The 26,493-nt window shown below is 49.6% G+C and overlaps 12 protein-coding genes across 12 annotated transcripts; 7 read left to right on the top strand and 5 right to left on the bottom strand.

Moving 5' to 3' along the window:
• Nucleotides 1–581: 581 nt before the first annotated feature.
• Nucleotides 582–1,515, top strand: sho1 (osmosensor SHO1; the record flags this gene model as incomplete). The annotated part of the gene is made up of 2 exons (XM_058457294.1): nucleotides 582–929; nucleotides 985–1,515. 2 exons carry the CDS (start codon nucleotides 582–584, stop codon nucleotides 1,513–1,515), a joined length of 879 nt encoding a protein of 292 aa, XP_058304193.1.
• A 1,723-nt stretch (nucleotides 1,516–3,238) lies between these two features.
• Nucleotides 3,239–4,525, top strand: N7498_010237 (PQ-loop repeat-containing protein; the record flags this gene model as incomplete). The annotated part of the gene is made up of 8 exons (XM_058457293.1): nucleotides 3,239–3,392; nucleotides 3,445–3,479; nucleotides 3,560–3,645; nucleotides 3,702–3,792; nucleotides 3,854–3,983; nucleotides 4,045–4,101; nucleotides 4,170–4,218; nucleotides 4,267–4,525. 8 exons carry the CDS (start codon nucleotides 3,239–3,241, stop codon nucleotides 4,523–4,525), a joined length of 861 nt encoding a protein of 286 aa, XP_058304192.1.
• A 548-nt stretch (nucleotides 4,526–5,073) lies between these two features.
• On the top strand, nucleotides 5,074–7,568 carry N7498_010236 (response regulator; the record flags this gene model as incomplete). Its single annotated transcript, XM_058457292.1, has 3 exons — nucleotides 5,074–6,382; nucleotides 6,434–7,098; nucleotides 7,155–7,568. The coding sequence occupies 3 exons, from the start codon at nucleotides 5,074–5,076 to the stop codon at nucleotides 7,566–7,568; spliced, it is 2,388 nt and encodes a 795-aa protein (XP_058304191.1).
• Nucleotides 7,569–8,088: 520 nt separating this feature from the next.
• Nucleotides 8,089–9,114, bottom strand: N7498_010235 (zinc-binding alcohol dehydrogenase family protein; the record flags this gene model as incomplete). The annotated part of the gene is made up of 1 exon (XM_058457291.1): nucleotides 8,089–9,114. One exon carries the CDS (start codon nucleotides 9,112–9,114, stop codon nucleotides 8,089–8,091), a length of 1,026 nt encoding a protein of 341 aa, XP_058304190.1.
• Nucleotides 9,115–10,080: 966 nt separating this feature from the next.
• Nucleotides 10,081–11,210, bottom strand: N7498_010234 (major facilitator superfamily domain-containing protein; the record flags this gene model as incomplete). The annotated part of the gene is made up of 4 exons (XM_058457290.1): nucleotides 10,081–10,305; nucleotides 10,388–10,795; nucleotides 10,859–11,122; nucleotides 11,181–11,210. 4 exons carry the CDS (start codon nucleotides 11,208–11,210, stop codon nucleotides 10,081–10,083), a joined length of 927 nt encoding a protein of 308 aa, XP_058304189.1.
• Nucleotides 11,211–11,453: 243 nt separating this feature from the next.
• Nucleotides 11,454–11,772, bottom strand: N7498_010233 (major facilitator superfamily domain-containing protein; the record flags this gene model as incomplete). Its single annotated transcript, XM_058457289.1, has 2 exons — nucleotides 11,454–11,618; nucleotides 11,683–11,772. 2 exons carry the CDS (start codon nucleotides 11,770–11,772, stop codon nucleotides 11,454–11,456), a joined length of 255 nt encoding a protein of 84 aa, XP_058304188.1.
• A 1,531-nt stretch (nucleotides 11,773–13,303) lies between these two features.
• Nucleotides 13,304–13,843, top strand: N7498_010232 (uncharacterized protein; the record flags this gene model as incomplete). The annotated part of the gene is made up of 1 exon (XM_058457288.1): nucleotides 13,304–13,843. The coding sequence occupies one exon, from the start codon at nucleotides 13,304–13,306 to the stop codon at nucleotides 13,841–13,843; it is 540 nt and encodes a 179-aa protein (XP_058304187.1).
• Nucleotides 13,844–14,779: 936 nt separating this feature from the next.
• N7498_010231 (M20 family metallopeptidase) lies at nucleotides 14,780–16,150 on the top strand (the record flags this gene model as incomplete). Its single annotated transcript, XM_058457287.1, has 4 exons — nucleotides 14,780–14,821; nucleotides 14,895–15,661; nucleotides 15,729–15,862; nucleotides 15,921–16,150. 4 exons carry the CDS (start codon nucleotides 14,780–14,782, stop codon nucleotides 16,148–16,150), a joined length of 1,173 nt encoding a protein of 390 aa, XP_058304186.1.
• A 2,531-nt stretch (nucleotides 16,151–18,681) lies between these two features.
• On the top strand, nucleotides 18,682–20,278 carry N7498_010230 (Major facilitator superfamily domain general substrate transporter; the record flags this gene model as incomplete). The annotated part of the gene is made up of 2 exons (XM_058457286.1): nucleotides 18,682–19,564; nucleotides 19,626–20,278. The coding sequence occupies 2 exons, from the start codon at nucleotides 18,682–18,684 to the stop codon at nucleotides 20,276–20,278; spliced, it is 1,536 nt and encodes a 511-aa protein (XP_058304185.1).
• A 238-nt stretch (nucleotides 20,279–20,516) lies between these two features.
• On the bottom strand, nucleotides 20,517–22,494 carry N7498_010229 (putative general amidase; the record flags this gene model as incomplete). The annotated part of the gene is made up of 7 exons (XM_058457285.1): nucleotides 20,517–20,638; nucleotides 20,698–20,788; nucleotides 20,860–21,593; nucleotides 21,646–21,787; nucleotides 21,840–21,887; nucleotides 21,947–22,108; nucleotides 22,177–22,494. The coding sequence occupies 7 exons, from the start codon at nucleotides 22,492–22,494 to the stop codon at nucleotides 20,517–20,519; spliced, it is 1,617 nt and encodes a 538-aa protein (XP_058304184.1).
• A 556-nt stretch (nucleotides 22,495–23,050) lies between these two features.
• On the top strand, nucleotides 23,051–24,460 carry N7498_010228 (Zn(II)2Cys6 transcription factor domain-containing protein; the record flags this gene model as incomplete). Its single annotated transcript, XM_058457284.1, has 1 exon — nucleotides 23,051–24,460. The coding sequence occupies one exon, from the start codon at nucleotides 23,051–23,053 to the stop codon at nucleotides 24,458–24,460; it is 1,410 nt and encodes a 469-aa protein (XP_058304183.1).
• Nucleotides 24,461–24,844: 384 nt separating this feature from the next.
• Nucleotides 24,845–26,032, bottom strand: N7498_010227 (gelsolin family protein; the record flags this gene model as incomplete). Its single annotated transcript, XM_058457283.1, has 1 exon — nucleotides 24,845–26,032. One exon carries the CDS (start codon nucleotides 26,030–26,032, stop codon nucleotides 24,845–24,847), a length of 1,188 nt encoding a protein of 395 aa, XP_058304182.1.
• Nucleotides 26,033–26,493: the final 461 nt, after the last annotated feature.

Raw genomic sequence — 26,493 nt, 5'->3', positions numbered from 1 at the left:
TTTTCGACAGCCCTCGGCCTATTCATTCGTTTTTATTCTCTTCTCCAGCCTGGTGCTGCCGTCGCCTCTCTCGGGGCCTCTTTGTGTTTTCTCGCTACTCCACCTCCTTTTTCGTCTCTGTTCCGGACCCTGGTGAACTCCCCCCCCCCCGTAATTGTCTCAGGTACGAACCACCCTATTTCCCGCCCCGGGATTTTCTTCTTTTCCTTTTCTACCCGCCTTCATTTGCCCGTTCTTTCCTTTGTTGCAATTGCGGAAGGCGCCGAGTCGAGATTCAATCATCTTGGGGACCTGTGTTGGCTTTGGACCCCACGCGACCGGGACTGTGGGAATAGTTGGACTGACAAAGGCCCCCCCCTCCAGTGATCTCAACAGCGCATCACAATCTCCAGACGCCTGGCCTCGACCGTTGACGACATCTCATCTTGATTCGTCGACTCTTCGATACCATCCCACTCGATTCACCTTTGCGGTTCCCGACTAGCAAGATCGGCCCCTCTTCGATCCTGTATCCCCTTTCTTCGACCTTCTATCGCGTACTCTTCATCACTGCACAAACCGAGCGCAATTCTACGTCCAAAATGGCCAACTTCCGCGCAAGCAATATCTTGGGCGACCCCTTCGCGCTCGCCACTCTCTCCATCTCCATCCTGGCCTGGCTCATTGCTTTCATCTCGTCCATCATTGCCGACATCCAGACTGATTACCCTAACTTCTCATGGTGGGCTACTTGTTATATGTTCTGCGTTATCGTCGGCCTGATCGTGACTTTCGGTACCGACACGTGCAATGTCTACGGTGTCGCAATCGTCGGATACCTGGGCTGTGGTCTCGTCTTGACTTCGCTGAGTGCGAACAACCTGGTCTACGGTAACCAAGGTGCAATGCAAGCTGCTGGTGCTGGTTTCATCCTCCTTTCGATGGTCATTGTAAGTCAGATCATTAGATGTGTCCTCATTGACACTGTTCCTAACTCGTCTCTAGATCATCTGGATCTTTTACTTCGGTTCGGCCCCCCAGGCTTCGCACCGCGGTTTCATCGATTCCTTCGCCCTGAACAAGGAACAGCCCGGCTCCTTCCGCGGCAGCCGCCCCATGTCCAGCGCTTTCGGTGCCCGCCCCGAAACCATGGCCACAAACAACACCCCCCAGATGTACACCTCTGCCCAATTGAACGGCTTCGAGACTTCGTCGCCCGTCTCGGGATACGCAGGGGGGCCCCCGGGCGCCGAACGCAATTCGTCCCAGCCTCGCTTCGGAGCCCCGACCCCAACCCCGGCCCCGGCCCCAACTAACAACGGCCAGGAGGGCACCGAGGTGCCTCAACCCACCGATTACCCCTACCGGGCGAAGGCTATTTACTCATACGACGCGAACCCAGAAGACGCCAACGAGATCAGCTTTGCCAAGCACGAGATTCTCGAAGTATCCGACGTCAGCGGCCGATGGTGGCAGGCTAGGAAATCCACCGGAGAGACCGGCATCGCACCTTCAAACTACCTGATCCTCTTGTGATCATGATGTCCCGTCTCTTCTGTGCTTTTTTTGAGTTTTTGCCCAATCCTGTCACCCAATCTTGTTCCCCTTTTTGATACCCTTCGGATCTTTTGTCGACGTGTGTGTATTTTGGTTTACCTAACGTGATGTCTTGATGGCCTCCTTTCCTTTTCTGTGTCTATGCGATCTTTCTCTATCTCTCCTTGGAACGTATCTATCTGGTTTGATTTGTCTCCAGTGTCGCGGGCCGTTCTCCCGCAACCTTTTCCTTCTTTTTATGGTTCATATGCTTTCTTTTTCCTTGTCGTGTTGGGGATCTTAGGCGCGACTGGAGTCGTTCTGGACTCTGGTGATTTGTCTTGGTTTCCTGCATGAAAAGTCCCAGATGTAAGGGTTTGCATCCCACACTTGTTTGTCGGTTTTTTTCTCGTTACCCTTAGAAGACATGAGAAGCTGGCTTTGAATGCAACCTTGTACCTCTGTTCATCGTACTCGGAGCTCGCCTAGACCGCTTGGGTAGCGCTTATAAATCTCTGCAAAACTGGATACCATGATATCAACGTTGGTGGACTCCGCTTTCATGATTCTAGACTCTAAATCTCCAGAGCCCCGCATTCCTTCATCATCTCTTGCCAGATTCACACATCCGCCTCGAGCTGGCTTGGCTCCAGCGTGGTATCAATTACCACACACAGGACAGTATGTAGCAGATCAGATCGAAGATAATGGCGTTGTATCTACAGCCATTTAGGTACAGATCCACATTATCACAGAACTGCGGCAAACCCAACGTGCTACGAGGTTACCGCTTCGGTCCACCCCACCGATCCAGGCCCACCACAACACCGTTAGCCCCTTATTATTGGAAATGAAGAAGCTCCGAACGAAGAGCAGACTCAAAAAATGGGCGTTGGAATAGCCGGCTTATCACCGTGTTCGCCGCTTAATAACCTATCTCGTCCTAGTCTCTTCCCAATCAAATCAACACTCAGACCCCGAGTCCTTGAAGCGGTAACTGCTTCCTGATCGTCAAAGCGGAGAATTCAGTCGTCATTCGATGGGCTCTCCGTACAGCCGAACCAAGGAGATATTACAAATGGGCCTCAATACTTTATTCTCTAGGTCCTTCTAAATTTCCTCCTAGTAGTTTTTTTAAATGTCTTTAGAGACATCTTTTGATACTAATTTCCAAGATACCTTTCTAAACGTCTTTTTCAAAACTCCCGGGCAGATATTTATGACCGACCAATTAGACCCACTTAAAATATCTCCTTGGTCCGGCTGTATTCGGGCTATTTGCTGTCCTCTGGTTTGACCAGTTCATACCTGCAGCTTGCATATGCGTAGGGATTTGCCTGTTTTCGGAGTAGTTTCCATGGAACCATGACCGGTGGGTTCGACCCTATCTGGTTGCTGATCGGGGTCGTTCTTAGTGTGGCGCTAAAATGGAGTTCTACCTTGGCTGTCCATCACCGCTGTTTTGCTAGGTGATCTTGTCTTTGTTCTGTTCTACCTGGGAAGTAGCTGTGGATTTCGAGCACTCGACGGTCCTTTGTTCGCTGCGACAGTGGTATTGTTTGGCAACGAGGGTCGTTCATGCAGTGCCGTTGGTCTTGGTACTGAGACGGGAGCTCGCATTCATTGATTCGGACCGAGCTTTGTATTCGGATCTGCCGGGATCGGAGAAGATTCAACTTCATTTTTCTGGGTTGGCTTTGCAGATGATATACGAGTCGACAGAATGTCGGGAGGCAACGTTACCGTGGCGTCCACGGTGCTCGGCACGATTGGTACGGTCCTGTGGTGTATCCAACTGATTCCGCAGATATGGTACAATTATCGACGGAAGAAGACTGATGGATTCCCGGCGGCGATGATGTTTCTATGGGCCGGTTGTACGTATGCCTGTCAAGCGGGAGATGCTGGTGCTGATTTGTTTTTGCACAGGTTCTGTCCCGATGGGTGCGTATTTTATTTTACAGGTGAGATCAGTTGTCCGGGGTTGCCGACATATAAAAGAAACTCGGTGGTGGATGCAGAGCTGACCATGAGGTTGATATAGCAAGTCAACATACCGCTACAAGTCCAGCCACAAATCTTCGGCTTCTTTTCTCTCGTCAGCTGGGGTCAGATCCTGTACTATAATCAGTGAGTCTGCCCTTCTGCATGGCCTGTTTGGTGCTCTAATCGATTATGTGAAACAGCAATTATAGCCGATTAAAGGCAACGCTGGTCTGCTCTGCATTTATTGTGTTATTCGCTGGACTCGAGGTTCTTCTTATTCTGACGCTGAGGGTGAGTACCCGCATCAGCTAATAGCTGTAACCCTAGGACCATGTCTAAGAAAGCTTCATAGATCCCGTACAACAAGGGTATTACCTGGCCAGATTTGGTAGTTGGGATCGTGGCGGCGGTTTTTCTGACTGCTGGTCTATTGCCGCCATATTTTGAAATGTGGAAGAGAGATGGCCGCGTGATTGGGTTTAGTGAGTTGCCCCGCCCCTGGAATATTGAAAAGAGTCTGAAGTCACTAATTCATTCCAACAGACTGGGTATTTCTGTCAATCGACACGCTAGGCGGGCTGTTCTCGCTTTTCGCTTTAGGTGCGGATCTCATCCCCGGGCCTGTACTGGAACTATCGGATAGGTGAATGTTGCTAACGGGGGAATAGCCGCACAAGGGACATTTGATATACTAGGTGGAATCTTGTATATTCTCGTGTCAGTAATTCGGCTCCATTCTCACGCCAGGCTAACCGTCAACAATAGCGTCGTTCTGGAGTCAGGCATTTATGTCAGCCACATAGTTTGGCGCATTCGCTATCGTAAAATTCGCAAGGAGGCCAAAATAACAGGGAGGAGCATTGATGACGTTTTGAACTTGCAACAAAACAATACGCAGATAGCAGGGGACCTCGAGTCGGGTGTACATGATGACTCGGGGGAGACCCTGCACCGGGAACCCACTGAACAGCGGCCACGATCCCCTGCCGACGTGGAACGGGAAAAGACCATTGAAAAATGTTAATTCGGTTACGATGTTTCATGATTGATGATTTTCTGCACGGGTACGGAGACCGTGATTGTACATACCTAGGTGGCCATGTTCGGGTTGCCCTACAAAAGAATATTTTTACTCCAGCATAGATCAGACCAATTGATCCCATCATACCGAAGGCTCAAAAATAAAAAGCAAAGAGTTCTAGATCCAACGGAAACAGACTAACTGGCCCATGCGGCCGGTATTTCCGTATTAGCGGGGGATCTCAGAGCTTTGCCCAACAATCGGAAGATCAGCGCGAGCTGCCAAATAAACGGTCTCGTGCAACTTCACCCCCTCGTTTCCCTTCTGCTCCTCCCCTAGAACTTTCGTACCCTCTCTATCTTTGTGGGAGCAACAGGAGTATTGTTGTCCGTGGTATGGAGCCAACCTAGCCCTACTAACACCCTTGGAGCTAGGTCAAAAGCCCCCAGCCCCATCCGGGACAACAAGTGCCACCCCCCTATCTCACTCTTTCGAGGAATTTCGAGGAAAAGACAATGCGAGACTTCTAAGCTTCTCTGGCAGCAGTCACAATGCCAGAGAGACGCCTTTCGCGTCTGCTCAAGGCCACACTCCTGCAACGATCATCAGGTCCCAAAGCGGGCAACGGGGCGGACCCGCGTGTCCACCCAAACTCACCCTCTCGCCACTCTCGCGCTCAGCAACCCTTCGACTCCGCCAGCGAGAAGTCCTCGTACAGCGTCGTCTCTTCGCCAGCCGAGCCCTCTTTCGACGAGCCCGGCCCCGACCCTGCTCCCGACCGGCACGAGGGACACGCGCTCAAGCCCCGGCGCCCGGACGAGCCTTATCCCATCATCCCCTCGGACCAGCAGCTTCATCCTCCCGAGCGTGAAGGTCGCACCGATATCCCGCCGCCGATTGAGCCTGGTCTTTCGCCGCTACATACCCCTCTCACCGACGAGCCCCCTTCTCCCCTCGAGACTCCACTCCAGACGCCCCAGCTTTCCGACAATACCTCTATCCAGTCCACCCACGCCAAAAATCGAACGGCGACTCCGAGCGAGCCTCCATTGACACCGGCATTAGAAACCGTCGTCGAGCAAACTTTGGACGCTCGTGAACCGTCGTCGCCGTTCTTTCCTCCTCCATCAAGCAAGCGACCCAGTCTTGCCGTCCGGCGGCAGTCTTTGCTCCCAACGTCACACCAGCACTTGATTAGTGGGCTGTTGGATCCGAGTTTCTTTTTCTCGGGTGAACAAGGCAGTTTCCGTGCCCCCGTAGCTGCGAGCGAAATGGTTCAACGCCGAGTCTGGGTCAAACGGCCAGGTGGCTCAGCCACCCTGGTACCATGCTTGGAAGATGCAGTGGTGGATGAATTGCGAGACCAGGTGATCATGAAATACGTCAACTCTTTGGGAAGAAGCTTCGATTCACCGGATATTGTGATTCGAATTCAAGCTCGAGAAGGTTCGAACAGACCGACACATGCTGAACGCCTACTCAGCCCGGAGGAGGGTCTCTTCTCCGTCATTGATTCATACTACCCCGGAGGTCAATCAATAGAAGAGGCTTTGATCATCGATGCTCCGTCACGCCGAACCCCGAAGCCTTCGCCTCGCCATCCCGCCTATCATCACCATCAACCCGGCGAGAATGGTGACTATTTCCCTTTGATGCCGGCCAATCCAAACCCTACGCCCCCCGGACATCCCGCGACCTCGACACAGGCTAATGCGCCTGCTATATCAATTCTTACCACTGGCGTCGCCCCTCCCTTGCCATCGCCAGGAAGTCGTGCATCGCGCCATCACCGCCGGCCGCCACTCACCAGACACACAACAAGTTCCCCGACGATTCACGGCCAAGTGCCTATTGTGACAGGTATTTTCATATCCGTGTAATTCCAAATTCATCTTGACTAACGTCCAGAAGAAACCGGCATTTCCCCCCATTCCCAAGCTCCTCCAGCTGCTCCGACGCAAAACGCACCCACACCTCCTGCGCCGCTGCCCGACTCCCCCCAGACCAAGACACATACGCCACCAGCACCGGCTGCGTCTCCGCGAGCTCTTCGCAAATCGAAAGGTGCTATATCACCTGGTGCGGTTTTTGGTGGATTGATCGATGGTACTGTACCGCCAATCAACGTTCTGATCGTGGAAGACAATATCATCAACCAAAAGCTGTTGGAGGCGTTCATGAAACGACTGAGCGTGCGCTGGAAGTGTGCGGCAAATGGCGAGGAGGCGGTGCGAAAGTGGCGGCAGGGCGGATTCCATTTGGTACTTATGGATATCCAGTTGCCCGTCATGAACGGCCTGGACGCCACCAAGGAGATTCGTCGTCTCGAACGTCTGAATGGGATTGGTGTCTTCCCGAAGAATGCATCTGGTCGTTCCAGTGCTTCAAGCGCTGCAACCACTCCTAGCGAAATGGATAGACGGCCTAGTTTCCATCGCTCTGTCAGCGAAGAGGACACATTGTCTGATTTGTCACTGTTCCGGAGTCCGGTGATTATTGTCGCATTGACAGCTAGCAGTTTGCAAAGTGATCGTCACGAAGCTTTGGCAGCCGGCTGCAATGATTTCTTGACCAAGGTATGCACCTCTCTCTACCCAATCTTCATACTTCATACCAACTGACTTTAAAATAGCCCGTCGGCTTCCCGTGGCTTGAACAGAAAGTAACAGAATGGGGTTGCATGCAAGCTCTCATCGACTTCGAAGGCTGGCGGAAGTGGCGTGGCTTCATGGACTCTCCACGACCCGCCTCGCCTGGTTTCGACAGCGCCGCTAGTCCAATGCAGGGTGGCAGCCGTCATGAGTCCGTATCGCAACCACAACCCGGGTCGCCATCAGCCACTCGCATTGCCGCCAAAACACCCCACCATAAACTGCAGAGGCCTAATCTGCCTGATGCCCAGGAAATCCTACGTGAGGATTCGTGGGGTAGCGGTAGTGGTGGCGATACTGCAGATTCATTCACTCCCCCAGAGGCTCCGCCAACGAATGGAGTTCCTCTGGCGGAATCACCTCAAGAGGCGGTTGCAGCTCCGCCTGAGCAGTGATAGAACCGTGGTATATTGCATGTCTTGATATATCAACGCCGTCACACTTGATTATTTCCATATGTCTCGACTATCTGTCTTTTCCATTGGATACCCCGCATAGTAACGATTATCTTATTGTTTTTGGATTTTTGGATAGCATTGGCGCTTCGAGGTCTCAGACCTGAACGTTGGTTTTCATTCTCGCCTTTCACTTGCATTGATTCAGAGCTCCATGGCATCGCAACCTGCCGATAGAGTTGTTTTCTCTTTTTCTTGTTCCTTATTTTTGCTGCTCGGCGTTACATACACGCAGACTGGACATACTCGAAGTATACGAACGGGATGTCATCAAGTCTACTCCGAGGTTCTTTACGGTTGATCTGACCTGTTCCATCTGTCATCTCTTCGCCGTTTGGGCCAAGTGTCCACTTGTATTTAGACATTTAGGCTCTAACGTGTTTCTCCTCATTCGAACTTTACGAGTGGAGATGGTTAATTCTCGAACATAGATCCAATTAAATCACATAGAATAAACAACCTAAAGCTCCAAAACAAGCTTGACACCACTCACACCTGTCTTCAACTCATCCAAAGCCTTATTAGCAGATTCCAACCCCCCTTCAACCACTTGGATCCTCGGACTAGGAACCAACTGCCCAGCCGCAAGCTTCTCCTGCAACCAAGTCTTAAAAATCCAAACGAGCCTCTCCTGTCTCTCCTCCGGATCCTCAGGCGCCGAAACAAAAGCAGTCTCAACCCCCTTCGGAACCTTCACGTCGATATCCACCCTAGGCGCAATCGCCAACTTAACCTTCTCCTCCCCTCGCAACGCATCCAGAACATCCACAGACAACTGCTGCGACCCAGTAGCATGATATCCCATCTTGAACGTCAATCCATCTTCCCGCGATGCATTCACAATTTTCTTCAACACATCCTCAGACTTGTAATCAAAGACCCGCGATGCCCCGAGTCCCTTCAGGTACTCATGATGCTGCGGACTAGCTGTCGCATAAACCGTATACCCGGACAGCTTCGCCGCTTGCACCGCAAACGCGCCCATACTACTCGACCCGCCCCAGACGAGAACACCCTCGGTTCCCTTGGAAGACGGCTCGCGTGGAACACCGGCCCACAGCCACCCATTCCACGTCGTCAGCGCAGCCATGGGAAAGACACTCCCCTCCGTAAACGAAAACGAGTCCGGAAGCACGGTAACCATCTCCTCCGAAACAAGCACGTATCTTTGGAGTGCTCCGTAGTTCGGCGCTCCCTTCTGGTAAAATGCACTGGCGAATGCAGTCACTCTTGTACCCTCGGGAATGACAGTATCCACGGAGCTACCTGACTTGACCACGATGCCGCTGACGTCGGAGCCGACGACGGCGGGGTATTCGGAGATGAAGATTCCCATGTCTCGTTGGTACACATCGACTGGGTTTACGGCCACGGCGTGGACTTCAATTAAGAGTTCTTTGGGGCCTGGCGTCGGTGTTGGTCGCTGGACTATGGATAGAGGGCCGCCCTGTTGCGGAATTATGGCCGCTTGGTGGGTTGACGACATTGTTAATTGTTCTTGATATTTGAAGCTTGAAGGATCGGGGAAGTATTGGGGATTAATTATCCCAAAGTTCAGAGTGGTGCTTGATTATTTGGTAATGATCGGATTCTTCGAGGGCTCGAGACCCCCTATTTATACCTGTCTATTTCATTTCAACTACCTTCCGAACTATGTAGCATCGGAGGACGGGTTCGTGGTCGGAGTTAAGTCAAGTCGCGTTGATAGGAAACTCCCCGGGTTTTGTGTTATCTCCGTTAGCCCAACGGGTTTGGCAAGGGTCACCGATGCGACTCATTATTTCACGCGGGGTTCTGGACCATGAATCTCCGTGGTGGCATTGGTCATCAGGGTAGCTCGTGTATACATGGTTGTTCATTTGAAGGCGTACACTGGGTGGGGGTCTTGGAAATATACGAGAGACAATATCTGCATAGTGTGCCACACAGTCTGATCGGATAGATCAGGTACTACGAGAGAGAGATTCCAAGACATATGTTAATACTTGATGAAAATTTACCTCTTGAGAAATCAATGTGTCTCTGATATGCCAGTCCATACCTTAATTGGGCCTGAATTCGCGCCTTGGTTCGGCCTTCAGAATCCATATATCCCTACCCTTAAACTTATTTTCTAACACTACTCAACCACACCTAATCCATTTGGTCTGAAAATTTAACTAGTTATAGGTTAATATATAAATATAAAAGGCAGTCATATTTTACTGTTTAATATTTAGTATACGAGGACACGGTGAGTAGGGGGCCGCCGGCACCAAAACACTGTATTTTAAAGAATGTTTTTGCTTGCAACCTCAATGCCTCTGACATAGACAGTAATGGACATACAGAAAAATTTTAATGAGACATTAGGTGTAAAAAGAGCAGAGTAGACCCCAGGAAACTAGCAATTCTTCATAAAAAGTAACAGCAACCCCCCGACGATGAGAGTAGGAACTTGATGGCTTGCACTTTACAAGCAATACCTGTAGTCACTGTTTTCGAAATCGGTTTCATCATGCAAATTAGGACCCTCGTTATTGGGTTCTGACACAGGACAGCCGTCCTTTTGCTCAGCATCGATATGTTTTCCTTGCTCCTTGTCCCGGCGCTTATTTTCGAGGTCCAAATAAAGTCGGAATAAAGCAAGGAAAGCCGTGACCAGGCAGAATAGGGAAAGGAGGCCTGTAAATGCAGTCTGAAAAAGGAGTTAACGTCCTTTCAAAATTCTGCTTTGGAGAAGACGGGTGGAGGAAAGAAGAAAGCCAGAAGGTACGAACCTGGTGTGTTGGCGCTTCTTTAGAAATAAACATTTGTGGACCGGCAATGTTTCCCGCACAGTATCCTAAAAAGAAGATCGCATTGACTGTTGCCTTCTTCGTTATTCCTCCGACATTGCTGGATATCAAACTGAGCATTAGAGGGAAAATATTACTGGACGCAAGCAGCAACATTACGCCGGCAAATCGACCACCCTTGTTATTTGTATCTTGCTGGCGAATCAGGAGCGTTCCGACGAGGGCAACGATGTTCCCGATAATGACGAGAATCAAGCGAGATTTTCTAAACCTCTGAGCAGCCAGAGATGACACTATCACAACAATGAACTGAAAGGTGGCAATAGGCAGATTAAGAAGCAATGTAGTGAATGTGTCGAAGCCGAGACTCTGGATGATGAGGGCCGAGAACTGATTTCAGAGTGGTCTTAGCAGCAGTCCAGGTGGACTTTCGTTCACGGAGAGTTCAATTACATTGGATATGACGCCATTTGTCAACGACCCAGTCGTAATGATCACGAAGAAAAACCAGGTTTTGAGGTCTTTGATTGCTTCACAGAATTGTGAAATTTTCCACTCATTTGTCTTCCAGGAACGTTGCACTGATTGGTGCCGCTGTTGAGCGAAAAGTCGCTCCTCACGACTTAAAAACCAAGCTTTTGAAGGAGTATCAGGAAGAATGAGGAAAAGCAGAACACCCCAAAGGACGGTTGGAAGACCAAGAATGATGAATAGCCACTATATGGTGTTAGCCCACCATGCCTGTGTAGTTCCAAGAAGAAAATGTCTGACTCACTCTCCACGATTCCAGGGGGTGATCAGACATATGCGCACACCCATAGGCAATTAACGACCCCAATAAAGCCCCAAGAGAATTTCCTGCGAACCAGATCCCGTGACGAGAAGCATGTTAGGGTGGCCTATACCAGATACTGGTAATTAGCGCAAACCCGGGGCTGACAGCGCTTTCAAAAACTCCAAGAAGAATACGCGTGACACAAAGCCCAGCAAAATTCTGGGTTGCCGCATGGCAGCATAGAATTGCACCCCAAATAGCACTGCCACTGGATCAGTTGAGAGTCTCGCATTCACTCGTTTGAGGTCCGTACACAGCAGTACCCAGGGTCTTTCCCAATGGAAATTTGACCAGGAGTACCGAGACTGGAAGATTTGCAAACAGGTAGCCAAAGTAGAACACGCTACTTAGCCACGAGAACTCTTGACCAACGAGGTGCTACCGAAGAGGGAAATTGTAAGAGAAAGACAGTCGAAACAAGAAAATTGGTTTAATCACCTACCGTATCAACAATGATTCCCATGACGCTGGCATTGGCAAGGCTGGTCTTGTCCATAAATTGGAGCACGTAAGTGAAGAGCAAGACCGGCATCAATATAAAATGGGGTTAGTTTAATTGCAATACTGGACAAACAGGATATAACAAACATTAAGTCAATCTTCTTCTACACATTCCTCTCAATAACAAAACCAGTCTCACTCTGCTGCATATCCTGCTCGTTCACGGCAGCTTTCTCAGAGTCTGATTCTGGCTTGGAAATAGGATCATTTTCATGGCCTGACATGGTTTATTGAGAATTTTTAATGCTTTCAAGTCTTTTTCTTTCTCGAATTCTGGAATTGATGCTAGAAGGTGATCGGGGTTCGAGAGAACCATGCTACGTACATAAATAGGAAAACATAGACGGATAAGGAATTCTACGCCCATGCGACATTATTGGCGAGTTTAGACGACAATGAGGCCCGCTAAAACATTCTACCAGCTTATTGGCCGATTTTGACGACCGGGGCGCTATAGTCCCAGGAAACAAGCGTACGGAACCCCGATTGCGGGGTTCCCCGACAACCCCTTGCCCTCGGTAGTTGGCAGATATGAAGTTGTAGCAAAGCACCTAAGATTAGCCGCCATCAGTCCAACACATTATACGATGAGCTCTAGTCTTCAAGTCTCAGACGATTCCAATGGGAGGAAAAGGCGGCGTGTCAATACTTTAGGGCGTTCCCGGGATGGTGAGAGTTGTCCAAACCCACAGCGAATGATGAGCTTGCATTCGGCCTCATCTGGAATGTCCTCTTCTGTTCATCTGGTTTACTCTCTTCATGAAAATCACTGACCCTATCATACATAATTATTAGGCTGTGTTACTTGCAGGGCCAAACATGTCAGATGCGACAAAAAAACGCCGGTGTGTAGCCGGTGCGAGCGTCTTTGCATTGATTGCATATACTGCACAAGCAAGGCAAAATCCAATGATAACTCACAGAAGAGACCAGAACTTCGTCGACTACAACCGCAGATAAAGAGTGCGACCGACATTCAATCTCCCTCGAATACCAACCAAGGCTTTTTGGGCAATGAAGACATGCTTCTCCGACCAGAAGACTGCTTTGACCTAGAAAATATCCCACTAACTGATGATGTTGGTGAATATTTATTCCTGGATTCGGCTACCCCGTACAGAGGACTTCAAGAGCCAGAGGGGGGACTCTACAACCAGCAAAATCCACATATCACAGCACGTGAGAACATCTCCTGCCCAAGCGAAGATGTCTTCCTACGGTTATCATCACCAGGAATATCATTTTCTACGCCGACGACATATCATATCCCTCTGCCAAGCTCGCTTGTACTCAGTCGAGATGACCATGCAGCGCTGAGCTTCTATCAGGGATCTTTTGCCCTATCCCAGACCCTGAAAGACTCAAGATGGTCCTTTGCCACTCTGTTGTTACACGTGATTGCAAAAAATGAGATGGCCATGCATTTTGCTTTGGCCGCCTCTTTTCAACAAATGCAAGGATACCCATCGAGCAATTGTTTGGCCTCGTATCATTTCCAGCAAGGACATATCCTTTTTCGGAGAGTACTGGTTGAACCAACTTCTGAAGACATGGTTGCCACTATGGCTTCTTTCTTCTTTAACTTCGTCTATATGCTTAGAAGTATCTCTTTGAAGGAGATAGGGAAGCTGAGCCTGGCCGCCCTCAATTACATAAAGAAATTCCAGCTCGACTCCCTGGGAACTGAGCCTACTTTGAACATGCCTCAGACTCATGTTGGACGACAACAAGCAGTCGAGCTTCAGGGCTCTGCAAATCGTACGCTTCTTGCTCGGCTGTTGTTCTGGATCTACAAAGAAGATGTCAACTGTGCCTTTCTAGGGGGAGGCGGCCATGTAGGGAAGCATTTCAGAAGCAGTCCTCAGCGGATGATGGATATCTGGCGCCTGTCTCGACCAACTCTTCAACTCAACTGGGGCATCGAATACCCGATACATCAAAGTCTCGATGATATGGAGATGTCTCACGCCGTCGACATGTCTGTGGACCTTGTTCTCCTTCGATTCGAAATTACCGACCGCGCGAATTCGATTCATCCTTGGTTTCACCAAATCAGAACAGTAGGCAACCTGTTTAGTTGTCAAGAAAAAAACATCTATTGACGATAAATACAGAAGTACGACCTCATATTTCAGATTGCGTCCTCGGCTACCACTTTATCGCAGAATCTAAGCTCTTTCTGCAACATAAACATTGCTATTTTCTATGCCCTTCAGATATTTTACCTGCGCGTGCAGTCTCCTGGTATCACAGCATCTTTGATACCTGAAGCCCACTCAATCATGCAGGATCTGTTGGCCGCATCTCACAAAGCGTGTTCGATGGGAGAAGTGGCCATTTTTGAAGGTTTTCAATGGGCTCTCTTTATTGCGGCTCTCGAAGTGGTTGATCCTATCAGTCGAGAATGGCTCCTGAGTAAAATTCAGATGCCCCGCTACAGACTTGCGGCACAGATGATAATCGAATCTCAGCAAGGCAACCATTATATGGGGTTACTGAGAATGGCTTTTTGTAATGGTGAAGAAGTGATTAATAAGGGGTAATGATGTACTCATAGCAATCAATTTCAACTATATTGAGGAATGGAGATAGGCTTTCTGCTTTGGTAACAACTTACAACTTATCTCCGCGAATTGGATTGATGGGAATAGACGACGGAGTAGGTTTTAGGATGTCCCCCGAAGCGGGGCGTCGTCAACAGAGCCAATGAAGTGACTCCATTCTGGGACAATGATAACGCTCCCCTTCTCTAAGGAACGGGGATGGCGATTTAAAAACTGATATTAGTGGTAGATATTGACGACCAAACCTACGAGAGACGAAACCTAATGCTTAGATATCCCACCCGAGAAAAATGTTACCATGATAATACTATATTAAGCCGCTGTTCTAAACCATCTGTGCTGTAGATTTCAATCTCGCAAAAAAGGAAGGGAGAATTTGATGCTAGAATGTCATATTTCGGACCAGGATTGGGATTAGCGAACATTGATCAGCATGGAGAGGCCTGTTCGCCAGAGTCAGAAATACTTAGGGGGATGGGTGAAATTGATCAAGAGTTGCAAGAATTGAATGCCCAGGTAAGAATTGTGTTATACGTTTTGATTAGAGGTATCATGAATTACTGACGCAGAACATGATTGAAATTTTCAGATTCATGAAAACCCGGAGCTATGTTACAGAGAAGTGAAGGCTCATCAAAACATCGTCTCTTTTTTCATGAAGCATAAAGTCTCTGTCACACCACATGCGTTCGGAATGGACACGTCGTTTCTTGCCGAGTATGGAAAAGGCGGGCGCGTTGTAACCTTCTGCGCCGAGTATGACGCCTTGCCCGACATTGGCCACGCCTGTGGGCACAATTTAATTGCTACTTCCTCCATCGCGGCTTTTTTTGGCGTTCGGGCCGCTTTAGCAGCGACCAAGCTTCCAGGAAGAGTACGCCTTCTTGGGTGTCCTGCAGAAGAGGGGGGCGGAGGAAAGATCAGGCTGATTGAAGCTGGTGCCTTCACTGATGTTGATGCCGCAATAATGATGCATCCATGTCCCAGAGGAATAGATGCAAAAGACGGAATATCATTTGGATCTTGTCTTGCCGCAACCCGTTACAAAGCGGTTTTTTCGGGCCTATCAGCTCATGCGGGGGCTTTTCCTTGGATGGGAATCAATGCCCTTGATGCAGCTGCCCTCTCATACTCGGCCCTCAGCATGTTGAGACAGCATATTCGACCCACCGATCGTCTTAATGTCATTATCGAAGAGGGTGGTCAGAGTACTAATGTTATCGTGGATCGGGCAGTGGTAGCCCTTGGTGTACGATCTGCGACGAAGCAAGAACTGTTACACTTAGCAAGCAGAGCGAGGCAATGTTTTGAAGGTGCCGCTCTGGCTACGCAATGCACAGTAGAGTATGTTGATGAGTAAGTCAAACAAAGATCCAATGGTCTTCCCATCAAAATAAGATACTCTGCTGACTTTTCTCGATAGAATGAAACCTTATGACGACCTTAGATCGAACAAAGCTCTCTGCATTGCTTTCTCCGAATATATGGAAAGCATTGGCCGGAGTTTTGCCTGTGATCTTCAATACCAGTTCGTGGGTGGTTACAGCACCGATATGGGTTTGTGGTCTTAAATATGATATGTTATCACTGATTCATCTAACAATCTTTACAATAGGCAACGTGAGCTATGATGTCCCTTCCTTCCATGGAAACTTTCATATTCCAACCAAATCCGGTCAAAACATTCATTCGGCTGGTTTTACCGACGCAGCTCAATCTATTGAAGCCTATAAGATGGCAATAGAAGTAGCAAGAGGAATGGCTGCTATTGGCTTCAAGCTTCTCCAAGATGAAGCTTTTGCAAACGATGTATGGAAATCATTTGAGTCTGACGTTCCCAGATAGAAGATTTGGAATCACGTCTAGGCCTTTTTATAGCTTTCTAGTGCCTATATCCCGAGAATTCGAGCAATTGGCAAATCGTAATGTCGGCAATGTCAATTCCGATTTCGGTGTATCTCGTTACGCATAATCAAAGGATCATGCTTAATTAGTAATAAAATGTGACGCTAACCGAATGTGATAGGACCTTTAGTCGACCAGAACGCTAAAGAGTCATGCCGTCGGCTCACTAGTCGGTTTTCTCCACCGTGTACTAGACGAACCGGGCAGAGTTAGGATAGTCACGAGGTCGTGTATAGAATAATTGACGCTTCGGTACACGATAATCTCACCTCCTGGGCATGGAGATAGCTCCTTTCCTCATCGACTATTACCATCGACCGATGATGAACAGGTTTGCGAAACCGTAAGTGATGGTTGTAAAAAAATGGGCTGTTTAAGGTTCGTCGCGTTATGGCGCGTTTGGGACGAAAACTAAGTGGGGCGACTACTATATATCCACCAATCGCCGAAGGATGAATGGTGTGCTTATGTAGATCGAATTACCCTGTGCACAGGTCAATCGGGATCTGCGCTCTTGTCTGGTTTCTCAGGGGTCCTTTGCATGGGCCGTAGATGGGGTCAAGGCAGCAGTGGGCCGAAGAGCTTCAAGCTCCCCCCGGCCACTACCCAGGTTCGCAGTTGTTTGACTGAAGTCGTGTTTCTTTCAGCAGAGGAAAACTAGGATTCGGGTTGGGATGATCTAAGCACTAGTTCCTTAATGGTCTGTACGACCTGATTGTAAACTTGGCATGTTTGACCGTAGTACTCGTATTGCGAGATGATTCGTTTGGTCTAAGCGCTCAAGCGTTGGCCCCCACTGGGGTCCAGCTGAACGGCATAAATGTTCTCTTTCTTCACAAACGCATCTCTGCAATATCTTCAGCTCGGTCGCATCTAGCCTTTCCACACCCCCTTTTAGCCACGGCAATATACCATCATGTCCGCAAGCCGCCAGTGCTACTGGCCGAACAATAAGGTCGCCAACGGGAACTACCCCTGTTCCGATAATGAAATCACCGCCTGCTGTGGATCAAATTCCATTTGCCTGTCCAATGGATACTGCATGGACATTACTCAGCCCTTTACCTTGTCGCGTGGAGGGTGCACGAGTGATACTTGGGCATCCGGATGTCCAACAGCATGCCGTCAGTATCCAGCCTCCTTATTTTGGCCCCAAATATTGACGCAACACAGAACAATCCGAATTCAATTATCAAGGCTCGGCAATTATCAATTTAAGATACGATAGCTCCAATGACTCTTCCACATACTGCTGTGGTACAGCTGTCGGTACCGGCAGCGGGCAGAACACTGATTGTCAATTTGGTTACGATAGCTTCGTTTTAAACGATGCCCACGTTCTCGCCGGATACGCTGCCCTTGCCGACTATACAAACAAAACGTCTACGCCTGGGTCTATTTCCAATAATAGTACATGTTCCAATTCTTCCAATTCTTCGAGCTCCGCTCCGACGACCGGTTCACATGATGTCGCGCTCGGCGCCGGTTTGGGTGTTCCGCTGGGCGTCATTGCTCTTGGCTCGTTATTATGGGCATTCTGGGAAAGGAGACGCGCGAATAGGTTAAGTAAGGCTCTGACGGATAACATTCCTGTCCAGAACGTTGCCAATACCCCACAGACGCCCCAGTCGCGCCTTGTGACGGGCAAGTCTGGATTCACGGAGCTGGATGGTGTGTGGCGACCTCAGGAATTGCCAGGTAATAAATGAAGATCGTGCAATATACCCCCAGGTGCCCCAGATGGGATACATGTTTGAACTACTCATCTAATACATTTAATTTCCTGCACAAGTACGTCATTCCCTGTAACTGTGGAATGCACATCAGTTTATTACACCAGTTTTAAATCAAGTTAGGGTGAATTTGTTGGCGGGATTTGAAACACATGATGGTATCACGACGTAGGATTGAAAGATAAGAAACAGGAGCATAGCAAATGGCAGATAACACCGAGTTGGTCCGTTACGTCGGTCCTACTTTCTTGATCTAAGAGGCATTTTGGTGCCTATCCAATTGGACTTCCATCCACGGGTGCCTGCTTATTTCTCCGATCCCTTGTTCCCATACTCATTCTTCGCCTAATCGCTCACGCTGTGCTATCCAGCCCTACCCATTGACCTGATCTCTGCATGAGGGTATCCACATTCCCCGAGTCGAAGAGATTTTAAGCGGTACTCGGGTGCCTGTGCCGAGCAGGTCGCTCGAGTTCGAGCCCGTGCGAGATGGGCCTCGGATTTGCGGGATTCGGGGGAATTCTATGCATAACCTCCAGGGGGTGGAATGCGGCAAATACAACAGGGAGGAAACAGGCCTGGGCCAAATAGGCTCAGTATTCAAGTCCAGGTGTTCGAGATACAAAATGGAGCAGCATGCCTCATATTGTTCTTCATCTCTTCGCTTTCTGCGGACCACGCTGATCCATCGATCTTCACCTCGTGGTACGCAGATCTCTTTTTTCTGACGTATCCAGAATGTCGTCTCTGGGTGTCCGTGGCAATAGCCTCAATATTGTGGCAATCCTGGGTGTTCTGATGCCTGGGATCATGTCCGTTGGCTATAACGCTGCATCACTTGGTGGAGTCTTGAGTTTGGGGAGCTTTGAGAAGCAGTTCCCTGAGATCGATGTCCAGCATGCTAAGAATCAGGCATATACATCGAGTATCCAAGGAACCGTTGTCGCTGTTTACACGATTGGCGGTTTCCTGGGAACCTTTTCCTGCATTTGGCTGGGAGACAAACTTGGTCGTCGAAGGACTATGATGGTCGGATCGTTTGTGCAGATCATTGGCTGTATCTTGAACGCCAGTGCCTGCACCCTGATCCAACTCGTCGTATCTCGGGTCATGATCGGTGTCGGCACCGGTGCTTTGCTGGCCACGGTTCCTCTTTGGCAGTCTGAAATCTCCCCTGCGAAGAAGCGTGGCACGCACGTTGTCAGCAAGGGCATTTTCAGCGGCCTGGGATGCGCGATCGCGCTTTTCCTTGAATACGGAATGTCTTTCATGGGAAACAGTGTGGCATGGCGTTTCCCATCCGCATTTCCCGTTTTGCTTTCGGCCATCGTTTTTGTGTTTGCAGCCCTTCTTCCCGATTCGCCTCGCTGGCTTCTTCGTCAAGGAAAAGTCACTGAAGCCCGTGAGGTCCTGGCCATGTTGGAGAACACTTCTGTCAATGATGAGATTATCGAACGACGGGTCGAGGAAGTGCAGGCTTCACTGGAATTGGCCGGCGACAAGAGATCATTGGGTCAAATCTTCCATATGGGTCCTCAGCGGATCTTGCATCGAGCTATGCTTGCTGCTGGGCCTCTGATATTCCTTCAATTGACCGGTGCCACGGTCACAACTTTTTATAGTAAGTCCTCTCGCTCTCAAACCCAGCCCAGCCCTTTGACTAATCGGCATTTCCATTTTAGCAACCGAAATCTTCGAGAAGAACCTTGGACTTAATGACACAACCTCCCGGCTTTTAGCAGGAGTATATCAGCTCGTCGGTCCCATCGGCGGTGCCGTCTGCGTCCTCGGCATTGAAGGGGTTGGCCGCCGCAAGCTCTTGATGGGCAGCACGATCGGAAACACTATCTGCCTCGCACTGATTGCAAGCCTTGGTTCCCAATCCGGAAATATATGGGCATCACATGGCGCCGTGTTCTTCTTGTTCTTGTTCCATTTCAGCTATATCATCGGGTTCGGTGGCATTCCTTATCTTTTTGCCACGGAAATTGCTCCCCTTCATCTACGCACCACCATCAACAGCTTGAGCATCAGTATTTCGTGGATTTTCAGCATCTTGATCACCAACATCACACCTCTCGCCTTTAACCTCATGGGCCAGCGGTACTTCCTCGTCTTTGCCGGTCTCAATGCCTTGATGACCCCTGCGATCTACTATCTGTTTCCTGAGACGGCTGGACGCAGCCTCGAAGAGATGGATGAGATATTCGCACTTTCTCGCGGCGTACTGGATGCTGTTCATTTGGCTAAAAAACTGCCACATCGTCATCAGATCGAGTATCAGTCTGGTAAGAAATTCGATGATGACCTGAAGGACCCCGCAGCTTTGGCCTGATGGTGGTTCGAACGTGTTAATTGCTGGGCAATTACTTGGTATGATTACGTTGCAGGAATTAACGACCGTGTACTTTGAGCGATAAATCAACATTTCAAATGCAGCTTTCTGAAACTAGACTGTCTTGGAAGATCTAGAGTCCGCATTATAGAACAGAGGATCGTCGAGCTCGCGATGAAAAAGTCTTTGGTCCTACAAGACCATATTCTGCCGTTAGGATACGAAATGTAATACCTCATCAGATTTTACCTTTGAGGCACCGATCAATTTGCTTGGTCATTTCCAAACATTCCTCGTCCCGAAGGGTGGTGGTGAACACCTGGATTGAGCATGGTGCTCCCTTGAGCTGCTCATAATTCCCTGCAGCGGTTAAACGTTAAAACAAGCTTCCAAAACTTAGTGCAAAGTCAGATTCTTACATGGCGGTGCAACCTGGCCCTCTTTCAGCTCAAAAGTCTCTTTGGCGTCAAGCTCGCCTACTTTTCCGAATGGAATGACACAGGCTGGATACTAGGGATGGGCATAAATGAATTAGTAAGTTGGACTGGAATGCATCTCATGCATAACTTTGCATAACTTACGTCCAGCAAGTTTAAAAAGGTAGTGTAAGGTGCCACTCCAAAGTTATCATGCGCCACTGCTGATGATTGAGCAGGTGGTGCAAGGCAAATGTCCAGATCGTGATGAAGCCACATTTTTCTGTATGATTCGCGTATCTCTGCTTTGCGCGTGTTCAGTAAAGCCAATTTGCCCATGCTGTCAAGGCCACTCATATCCGGAAGAGTAGGCTTCTGCAGCTTCAGCCCTTCAATCACTTTTCCAAGATGAACCAATGAAGGCACGGGGGGTTCCCCAGCTGCCTGCATGTGGCGGATGGCGCCTTGGTCTAGACTAAAAGTGTTCCAGGCGATTTCATTGGCTTCCAAGAGCTGGCATTCTTTCTGAGATAAGGGGATAATCTCATGACCCTGGGCCTTGAGAAGGCGAGCAGCCTCGGCTAGAACTCGCCGAACAGGGGGATGCAGAGGGAAATTAGGGTTTTCGGGAACGACACCGATTCTGAGAGTAGGCTTGGTGGATACCTGTCTCCACGGGATGTCGAGGACAGTAGAGTCGTAAAGAGCAGGCCGGGCGTTGAAAATTGCCTTGAAAAATGTCTCAATGCCATTCGGATCCAGTGACAGGGGCCCCGCGCAGGACAGAATAAACTTCATTCCACTGGTCGTGCACACGCGCATTCCTCCGTTTGGAACCCTTGCTGCGCTGGTTCTGAACCCATACGTCCCACAGCAGGTTGCTGGAATTCGGACCGAGCCTTGGAGTTGAATTAGCTTCGGAGTATTCGGGCTCACTTTGAATTCGCTTACCGCCAATGTCGGTGCCGACTCCCAGTGGTGAACCTCGAAGGGCGATGAGGGCTCCTTCGCCTCCACTGGAGCCGCCCGGTCCTAGGGTGGTATTCCAAGGATTCAGAGTACGTCCAAAGACGTTGTTATCGGCCTCGGCAGTCTGCGAAAATGGTTAGTTTGAGAATAAATGACGCATGACAAAACCCGCGTACCATCATTGTTTGTGGGACATTAGTCTTGACGTAAATTACCGCTCCCAGCTTGAGCAAGATATCAACGAGGGGGAGTTTGCCGAAGCAACGTCATCCATGAAGGCGACCATTCCAATGGTCGCTTCTCTTCCTTTGTACTGGAAGTTATCTTTAATGCTAACAGGAAGGCCGTGAAGGGGACCCGCCGACTTGCCCTGAGCACGGAGGTTGTCCAGATATTCGGCTCGGGCCTGGGCTTCCTCAAACATTGTCTCTGTAAGGCAGGAGACCTGTTTCAAAGGTAAATAAAATATTAAAAAAAAAAGAGTCATTGCCATGGGTACTGGTGGAAACCTACCAACTGCTGAGCAACTGCAGCCCGCTTGCAGTATGCCAATGTCACCTCTGCTGAGGTCAATTTCCCACTTGCCAGAGCAGAGAGTAGACCAGCAACATCATATTGCTCAGTAATCTCTAGTTCGCGGTCGGTTAGAATTCCAGACTTGCGAACTGCTTGTTCCTGAATGAGATCGGTCTTGTGGTCTGACAAAGGCGCCTGGAAACTGCTCAGGAAATTTTGCGGAACTCTCCAGGCTTTGGGGATTCTGTTTGCACAAGCTTCTCGTTTTTCGGCTACCCTTTCTTGCCAAGGTGCACCTTGGCCGAGAGAACCCATTTTGAAAAATGAAGGTGATGTACGGCAAGTGTATATTTAAGGTAGGGTCTTAGCGTCCGCACTTGCAGAGTTTGCGAAGTTTCCAAGTATGCGTGCCGTAGCGAAAGAACGAGGAACAAATGAGTCTGTTGACAAGATTTGGCCGTTTGTTCATTAAGTAGCTCGCCTTTGCTAGAGCGAGGCGCGAGGCAACCAAGGTTCCTTGGGTAGTATGCCTCGGCTAAGTGCGGAGACGCGGGGTTGGATGGAGGTTTGCCGACGAAGCCATTCGACTCCACGATGATGATAAGCTAACGAGACGAGCTATTAATTCGCCGGCTCGCTATGACTCCCGATTCGTCAGAGCTGCCACCTCTGCCAACGTCGCCAACGAAATGATGTCGCCTACTTCCGCACAACCCAGTCCAGAATCAACGGCGATACGAGTTATCACTGCGAACAGGTCATTAGTTTCGCTACTCATCTTTCCGCTCACTCGATCTTGATCGCCTTAGCCCGTGTCTCCACTTCGCCCGATTTACCTTGCAATGCGCTTGCTCAAAATACCCCCTCAGTGATGCCGTCTCCTGCGTGTGACCGATGCCATTCGATCAAAGCCCGCTGTTTAGCGGGCCCCGCGGACAGCTGTTATCGCTGCTATCGTCTGAAGCATACTTGCACTTATTCCAGGCGTCGTGAAAAACGAGGCCGCAAGCCAAAACTCACTACTCCTGATGAGTCAGTGCATGTGTCAGGTGGCAGATTGGATTCACCGTCACCATCGCCCAGCTCGCCAGATCAATTCATCGAAGACTCAGATCAACAGCCGAAAGAGGAAGAAGAGGACGCCGAATCTACACAAAAGCCAAATCTCGCAAAGATCTTATTCCAACAGGGTATCATTTCCCAAGCCTTAGAATGCTCTGTATTCCAAGTATGCGCCTTCCTCTCATTTGGCCCTCGCCTCAGCTCTGAAATGAGCCAAATGGTCTTAACCCGTAGGGAAGAAGCCCCTACACTTCTTTTAGATCCATATGAGGCAGTTGCTCGCGTGTTATACCGCTGCATGACAAACCAGACTCCCTGTAGCAATGCAGAGTGGTCAAAAGGTGCATCCGCTCTTCAAAGTCTGCGGAACGCGCGGATAACCAAGGCTGACTATGTGGGCGGCTTCTTGGCTTTGGGAGCAAGCCTGGTGACTTTCCACCGCTTGATATCTGGCGTGTCGGCTAGCACGATTTGCAGACATACCCTGTCTCTCATTCGGCCATTATATTATGCGGACCAAGTACGAGAGTTCGATATGAAAGAGCTCTTGTGCCTGATATATTTGGACACTACCCAGTCCCTCTTTCGAGCTTGGGTCCCCGTGATTGAATACAGCGTCCGAGATCCCTATCTCGTCAATCATCATGCGGGCCTCTGCGGTCCGCTGCTTCCACTTCTTTACCGTGTTTGTATCTTGGGAGCGGCGGTTCGTACTGGGCATGGCGATAAAGTCACCCCTCGTGACTTCGAGTGCCTCACAAAGGAACTCACAGCATGGTCACCGAACGTGTCGAAAGATACTTTAGAACGCTTCTCGGACCAAGAAATGCTTCTTCTCCTTACACAGGCAAACCTTCATCGCACCGCGGCACTTCTTCTTTTACATCGGCTCCAGTATCCATTCGGGGAACGAGACGCCGAAGCAGAATACCTATCGCGGTTAATAGTGACTGAAATGATTCACTGCTTGGATGGAGCTAGCCAATTTCCACCCAATATTACACTAGCCCTACTGCTGGCGGGGGCAGAGGTACATGACCAGGAGGGAAGAGAGCGCATTCTATCATTGATTACCTCAATAAAGGGCGCATATTTTTACCCTTTTGTTTCAAATCTTCGCATGTTCCTCGCCCGCGTTTGGGGTGCCAGGGACCAGGGGACCGCGCGATACCTTTTCCGTCTTATTGAAGATGACCCAGAATTGAGTGTGCCGCTATAACAAATAGAGGTACTGTTGTAACAAGATAGGGTCAATATTAAATCCCAATTGGGTACATTTTAATTTTCTCTCTGGGGTCCTGCACTGTTCTTTGTTATACCCCGGGGATGTAACTATAGGTGTATTTAGATGTACACTGTGACCCCCAATTGTAGGGTTCCAGTTCCGCAATCAGACTTTTCAATATTGAAGGCTTCATCATAACAATTAAAGCCATCTTTCCGGCACCTACTGGCTCGGCCAAACGGGGTATTCTTGAGCCGGCAATTCGCCTCTGAATGAGCCTCCCTGCTGGATTATGATGCGGTGCTTGTGGGCTGAAGTAAATGACATTTTTCATTCTGCCAAAGTGACAAGTCAAATAACCATCATGTATGTACATACCTAGGCTGCGAGTGCTTTCAAGAATGCCGGGCTTTCATGATTCTGTACAACCTTGGAAATCGGGGTGAGATACGCCTCGGAAGCTTCCTGGTTCTCCAGCAGCCGGCGAATGTAAGCCTGGGCGACTTTCATCCACATGGCCTTTTCAGCTGCACTGGCTTCCGAACCTTGCCAAACCCAAACCCTGTTACCAGCATCGTAGATGAAGACGTCGTTTCCATCGAGGTCGTGTTTGCTGACGCGACCACCATCCTTAACAAGATCGAAGGATAATGAACCCGAGGCGTCGCTAAGTCGGAAGAGCTTGCGGGCACGAGAGCTATCGCTCTCCGCACTTCTCTTTGCAAAGGATCCAGGTCGTGCGCATTGGAAGGTGGACTGGTTGGCTTCCTTGCCGCCCAACAAGTCCACAATGATCCGAGATCTCGACTCGAGCTGGGAAAGAACTTCAACGTCGACATGCTTCGCCAAGGTCATGTCATTCACCACCTGTGCCGCCTTTGCCTTCTCCATTGGACTGCAGCTCTTGCCCTGCCAGACCCAGATCTTCTCTCCCTTATCCAAGACAAAGACGTCGTTCTCATCGAGGCTTTCCCACGTTGGCTCGGCTTCGTGCACAATGATGGTACCTGTCCGGGTAGCGCCAGGGTGCTTGAAAATGCGAAGCAATGTGAGGATATTCTTTTTCTCCTCCGGCTCGACATGGGTGAATCCGGAGCGCACACCTCCAGACCGGACCGAGTAGTGACGGAACAGCGCCAAGAAATTATCCGAGGGCTGTGCCTGGACCTCACGATGCTGGGTCGCAGCACCGTGCAAGAATTCATCCAGCTCGACTGTTTTGTACGCGGCAGTGCCAGCCTCGTCCTGGGTCGTCTTGCTGCCTAGCCAGAAAAAGATGTCGTGGCCTAGCTTGTCGTCGCCGACCTTGTAAGTGTGCAGCACGATGAAGCTGTCTCCGTCGTAGAACTCGCCGACCTTCTCCTTGGGCCAGGGAACAACTTCGAAATTCTCAATGCGCCACACGTAGAGGCCGGGCTCCTGGCCAATCTTTCCATTGTTCCATGCGGGTTCGGAGGCGGCGGAGTTGTATTTGACGCGGTGGTCGAGGTCGGACCCGACCAGCTCAACGTTGCTGTCCTTGACGTCGTATTCTTTCGGGTGAACAAGACCTTCGTGGGGCGGCATGTTGCTTTCGGCTGCAATTGTGAGAGAGAGAAGGCTGGAGCAGTGAAGTGCAACGCTGCTTCATGAGCTCAGGTGGGGCCAGGAGCTGAGTCAGGCGGGGTATCGATGAAGTCATTGTGTACTACATTGATAGGATCCAATTGATGCTAGTTTAGTTAAAGACCCGTTTGAAGTTGATTTTCATAGTTCGAGGAATTCTAATACTCCTGCTAAGTTTGATATCCAAGCCTCCTGGCAGTTATCGTCCAAGTAAAGCGACTTTTTATCCTTGATAATAGCCAACCATTCATTTCTGCTAACGGCATTCCATAACACATCAATTTTTGGTGGGGGAAATTGAAGGTCAGAGTCAGACAGAACGACATCAGGCCATTGACCGGCTAGGCAAGGGAGAGGCCGAAACCATAAAGCAAAATCTTTGGCATACATCCTCGAAATGCAAGGAAAGCTTTGATTCTGAT

This window comes from Penicillium cinerascens (assembly GCF_028974065.1).
Source record: "Penicillium cinerascens strain IBT 15544 chromosome Unknown scaffold_4_segment0_segment1, whole genome shotgun sequence".
Classification (NCBI taxonomy): domain Eukaryota; kingdom Fungi; phylum Ascomycota; class Eurotiomycetes; order Eurotiales; family Aspergillaceae; genus Penicillium; species Penicillium cinerascens.
This window is presented reverse-complemented; position numbering and strand designations above follow the sequence as displayed.